General features: G+C 38.8%; 1 protein-coding gene across 1 annotated transcript in view; it reads left to right on the top strand.

Moving 5' to 3' along the window:
• The window catches only part of Gpc5 (glypican 5), an 863,449-nt gene that overhangs the window by 76,091 nt on the left and 781,375 nt on the right, over window positions 1-5,983 (top strand). The window contains exon 2 of the mRNA XM_004626298.2: window positions 4,589-4,750. Within this exon, the coding sequence (XP_004626355.1) occupies window positions 4,589-4,750 (162 nt within the window). The remainder of the gene's footprint in view (window positions 1-4,588; window positions 4,751-5,983) is intronic.

Genomic DNA, 5,983 nt, shown 5'->3' with positions numbered 1-5,983 from the left:
TGGTGCTGTGGGTTCGGGTCTTCAGTCCCCAAAACTGAGAAAATGCATTTATTTTGTTTAAGCTGGTATTTTGTTGTGTTAGCCCTAGTAGGAGTCACACAGACTTTGAAATCTCTTGCCAGGACTCTCATAGTGATTTGATCTCTTTTCTTTTTGCTATGTGGTGGAGGAGGCATTTTAGCATCTACCACCTTACATATTTCTTTTCTGCAATCCAGAGGCGCTGATTACTTCTTGAGAGAAATGAGATCTTTAAGATGATAATGTGGGCACAAGGGGTGGCCTTTTGATTCATTTCGTTGTTTCTTGGCCTTTTCAGGGAGAACTTTTAAAGGTACACTTCTTTATGACCTCACATTGGGAGTTCCAGCTCCAATTCAGGATTACCAAGTTGGACTTCACCACTGCGGTGGCACATTTGTCTCTGTTCTCCCATCTTAAAATTTTTGATTTGTAATGATACTGGATAGATTTAGAGAGCAGAATTAGAATTTTTCACAATTACTTACTTGTGTTTTTCATATTATACTTAAACAGTTCCAGAATAATAAGAAATACAGTCTTTAGTGTCATATTTCCTTCTTATCCCTTTTCCAGGAGCCACATTATTTGTACCTGACCTCAATATTTGTTGTCACTGTTGTTCAAATCCCTTTATTCCTTTTATTTTTTTTATTATGTTACCCTTGTATAATTAGCTCTTGTATTCCTTCTAGTTGAATCTTCAAATAGTATTGTTGAATTTTTGATTTGATTTTGTTTTGAAGCGTGTCTTTCTGCAATGCTTTCTTTGTTACTGTTCTTAGTCTTGCTGTTTTGACTCCATGTCAGCTTTGACCCTATTATTTTTTATTGTTTGTTTTAGCTGAAGTTATTTTTTTCCTGAATGTTTTGAATGAAACAGGGCTTCAGAATAGCTTTCCTAACTTGATGGAGCTGATTGTTCTGCTGTTCTATTGTGTACGTTTTTGTGTAGCGTTTAAAATATAGCTGTGGGCTGGGGAGATAGCTTGGTGGTCTAAGCACCAGCCTGGCAAGCACAAGCCCCTGGGTTTGATCCATGTTACTGTATGCTGCGCTGGCCCCAGAAACTGGGCGTTGTGGGGCACACCTGTAATCCCAGTGCTGGGGAGGCTGAGACAGAACGAGTCTGAGCTGCCTAGAGAGACACTGTACCAAATAAATAAGTGAAGATTTAAAAAGATAATAAAAAATAGCCACTCAATTTTTGACATTTCCTGGATTTATACCCTTTGGTCTATACCTTCTCTTTCTACATGTGTGGGTTCCCTCCTCTGTTGAAATTTCATCCTGGAATTTTATACTTGGTCCTGGGGTTCTGTTCTGGAAAAGTCTTGCTCGCTTGGATTTAGAGTTTATAGGGATGTTTGCTTTTGTTCCCTTATTTTCTGTTATGGGTTTATTCCACACAATAAACGACAGGACAGAGCTCTTCGAGCTCAGCTGCTGGTCTGCAGTACTGTCCGTACAGTACACTGTTTGCCCCTCTGGGTCCTTCTGTTGTCAGATGCTTTAGATCTGCTTCCCTTGCTTCCTTCTCCTTGCTGCCCATGCTGACACTCTGACAATCATGGCTCTTGCTAGTTTTTCTCATCCAATTTTTGCTTTGAAGTTTGTAGAGGTATCATGCTATCTACTTTTGTTCTGGTGGTTGACTTTGGATTTGTTTTCGAGCTCTGTCTTGTTTTGTCTAAAATGTGGAGATAGTAAAAATTACATTGCCACCATCTTTCCGCAGTGCTTCCCAGTGTTCCCATCTTAACATATGGAAGAAATACACAAGCAAGCTGATGACTGTAAGAAATGAACACTTCCTAAATAATACTTCTGCTTCTGGTGAGGAATCCAGAAAAGCACTCACAACTCTGGTCAAAGGCTCCTTCAGTTAAGAGCTTTTATTTTTAATTTAGATTTGTGGTTAGTATTACCTGCAGAGTTTGGCTTTACTGTTCAGAAACATGATAGCTGCTCTGGAGCCTGAGTAATTTTGCTGTTTCATAGCATTGTGGGATGATTCCATGTTCTTTGTAACCAGGATTTGAAATCTTTTAAGAATTTCTTTTGTTACTGTGCACTGTATGTTTGGAATGGGTCCACCTCTGCTTTCTTGTGATGCCTGTTTTATTTACAGTGGAAGAACTGTAGTCTGGTTCTTATCAACAGGCGTCTTCTTATGCTCTTTGTGCATATACGATGAGCAGCGTGTGCGATGCACTCCTTTCCCTGTGGATTTCACTTAGTTCATCTTATTTCTCTCTTGGACTGATCTAGGAAGAAATGGAATGCTGTTTATTTTTGTCAACTCTTTTTCCTCTCCCCTGGAACTCCAGGTCTAAGTTATTTAACTTACAGGCAATATGATCAAAATATTTTGCCAATTTGAAAAACTTGATCTTTTGCTTTTACTGGCTTTAGTCTTATGTTACCATTACAAACTGATAAGATTCTAAATGAAACATCTGAATTAACCAGTGTAAATGCTCTTCAACTTGATGTATGTATTTTTACTGAGTGGTCTAAATTGCTAAACCTGCTGACCCAGAGTGCTGAGACAGTGTTTTCCCTCCTACATTATGTTTAGCATAGCTGTAGAGGGAATTGGTAGCAGTTTTCTAAGTATATGTTCTACCTTTGAAAAATAGGACAAGAGGGAAATGTCAACTGTACAACTTTATATTTTATCATATTTAAATTTGAATAAATTTCATTGAATAGTTTCTAACCTAAAATTTATTCTCTTGCAACTTTCCATAGAGGTATCTTCTTTTGGAACAGGAATTAGAAATGTCTAGTTACATCTCTAAGCAAATTGTATATAGATTTAAGACTTTTTTGTCAGCAAAATAGTGGCAAAGAATGTAACTTGGGAATTTGCTTCTAAACTTCAGGTCTACCATATAGGTAACACTGGATAGTAATTTTCCTCTTTATACATACATCAAGAATGAAATATGGCTGTAATGGTACATGTATTACAAGATTGATATAAAAATTAAAAGAGATGATACATTATTGAACATTTCATACCATCTGTAGCAGCCAAGATAATTAGAATATAATAACAAACACCACATCCCATCCTTGGAGCTTAACAATATTGGTGAAAGGGCTAATTAATTGATAGTCACATAAAAATTGCAAGCATAAGTGTCCTGGAGAGATCAATGGCTCTCCAAGAGTATGTTGGAGGAGCTTGAGTTGTTCAGAAGGTTGTGGAAGTTTCCTTGGAGACCAAAGAATAAAGGCCTAAAAAATGGGTGAGCATGCACTGAGTGAAGGTGTGTGTTTGCTGAAGGTATAGGTGAGCTGGTGCAGGCCAAGAGTGTCCCAGAAAGAGGGAGACAGTGGAGAATGTTTGGAAGGAGCCGGGTGAATATAAGGGTCAGAAACAAGGCCAGAGTGTGAAGGGAAGAGTACAGTGACTTGTGTTACTGGAGATGGGGCTGGAGAGGGAGGGAGGAAAGGGAAGGGGCAGAGCCTGGGGAACATTTATATGTCAAGCTTAGGAATGGGATCCAGTGGGATCTAGTGGAGCAGCGTCAGATACCGGGATCCCAGAGATAGACCTTCGGTGAGCTCTTGTCACTGCTGTTATTTTTAAATTCCCTTATAGTTATTCCTACATTAAACAGGTTCATATACTTCAATATTTATTTGTTACTTCTTTTCCCAAAACTCTCATTATTGTGCTTCTCTAAATGTCAATTCCCCAATCCTTTCATTTAGGAATAAAGCTGAGGTGATAGCTTTTTTTTACTACTTGAAGTAGAGTTTTCTTTTGTATAATGTTAGGTAAGATAAATGCAAAACAATTGCCAACATGTTACCTACTGTGACATTTCTAATTATATTATGCTTCTTAGCCTTTGTAAAATGCTCAAATGCTGTTTCTTGTTGTCTAATTTAAACAAACTAATGCCAAAATTATTAGAAATGCTGCTGTCTCCTGTTGACAGGTGGCTTAGAGTGATTTAAAATATTTTCATCTTATCCAGAGACAAATTTTGGAAATATTAAGACCTGAAGCAGACTCCTGTTATCAAGGAGGTATTAGAAAGGTTGATTTTCTGTGTATTTGTGTGTGTGTGTGTGTGTGTGTGTGTGTGCGCGCGCGCATTTGTTTCACATGTATATTTTACTTCTGCTGAGAAAAACTAGCCAATTGTCACAGGTGTAAAGCTCCCCATACTAGAAGGCCCCTAACTTTTTTTTCACATTCTAAAAGAAAGCTGTAGTGGTGTTAAATGATGTGAACAAATTGCTCAGGAGCAAGTCCTATCTGGGCAGCTTTGCAAAGTCTTGCCGCTCACACTGTGTGCTCCGTCAGGGACTTCCTTTTGGTGTCAAACACTGGAACGAAGAGTGACTTACAACAGTTGGTCCTTTGCTTGTGGCAGTACTACTGGATGACAGGGACATTTTCTTACACCAAATGCTCTGGTAAACCCATTGTTCACATAGAACATGAGTCCCCGCTTGTCTGCAGGGCTGATAATGCCTAGCGTGTAGCATGTCATATTTGTTAAGTGGATAGATAATCATTCTAAAAATACTTTCTGTGTTCCAGGACCTGATCTTCAAGTTTGCATATCCAAAAAGCCAACATGTTGCACCAGGAAGATGGAGGAGAGATATCAAGTAGCGGCTCGCCAGGATCTGCAGCAGGCGCTTCAGACATCCAGTGCTACATTAAAGCTGCTCATATCTCGAAATGCAGCCACTTTTCAAGGTAATAAGTGTAGCTTGAGCTCTGAAGCTGATGACCAGCTTTGTGCTTGTAACTGTCTAGGACACCACTCCTGGTGGCTTTATTTCCTTATATTTGCATATAACGTGAAGTTTTATGTTTTTAAAATGTTGTAACTTGTATCTAAGGTCATCCTGGCATATCACTGAATTGGGTCATAAATCGTAAATTATTGAATTGGGTCCTCATTCTGATAGGCTTCTTCCAGGATCCTCACTGTGGCCCACAGTTTTACTTTAGTGAGAATAGTCAGAATTATTAGATTTTATGAAAATAATTTTGTAGCATAAAATCATGTTGCCTTAAACTAAGTAGTTGTAGATTTATGTTTAAAAATATGATTTAAACAGATATTTGTCTGAGTTTTCCTTCTACTAATGATTGTGGTTTTTATGAGAATACCAGTTCAGTGTATCAGAGTGTAGGCAAATCTGATAAGTAGTAAACTGGAAAATATTAATTGGATCTTGAAGGGTCAGCTAAGACCAGAACTCAAGTATAACCCAGTGTGTTCAAAAATAAAATGAATATTCTAAAATTATAACACACTGAAAAATACACGATCCTTTTCTTATGTTAGGATCTTCTTATGTTAGTCATCTTCTATAAAATTCCTTATTACTATAATAAAATATCTTAATTTATTTTCCCCTCTATAAAGCATTAGCTATCCTACATATGACTAGAATGAAAATATATATTTCAAACAAATATATTACTTTTGTCCAACACAGCATATAACTTCTGTTAGTGTTCTTTCTATAATCAACATTTGTCAGTCTTCTTAAATAATTTGCTTTATGTACTTAAGACAAAGCCGATTAATTTTTAAAACTATACTTACTAAATAAAATAAATATAATAAATCAGAATAACATTTAAGTTGGAGACCCAGTCCTAGCGTAGGTCCTGTGAGTGTGTGGGAGAGCTTCCTGCTACTCTGTGCCGGCAGGACCAGTCCCAGCCCACGCACAGCGTGGGCCAGATCCTCTCCCACCCCCTTGGGACGCCCCACACCACTCTGCAGCACCTCCCCACCCCGCCCGCCGAGTAGGAATTTCTGCCGCGTTCTGGGAACCCCCAGACCCAGTCCTAGCCAAGACCCAGTGAGTGTGAGGGAGAGCTTCATCTCCCCCCTACTCCACCTTGGCCCCTCCAGGCACAGCTCAGGCCTGGCATACATGCCTGGGGTGTAACCCTGCAGCTGCAATCCCT

This window comes from Octodon degus, unplaced genomic scaffold (assembly GCF_000260255.1).
Source record: "Octodon degus isolate 3935 unplaced genomic scaffold, OctDeg1.0 scaffold00013, whole genome shotgun sequence".
NCBI classification, from domain to species: Eukaryota; Metazoa; Chordata; class Mammalia; order Rodentia; family Octodontidae; genus Octodon; species Octodon degus.
Note: the sequence above shows the minus strand (reverse complement) of the source record. Positions and strands in the feature narration are given on the sequence as shown.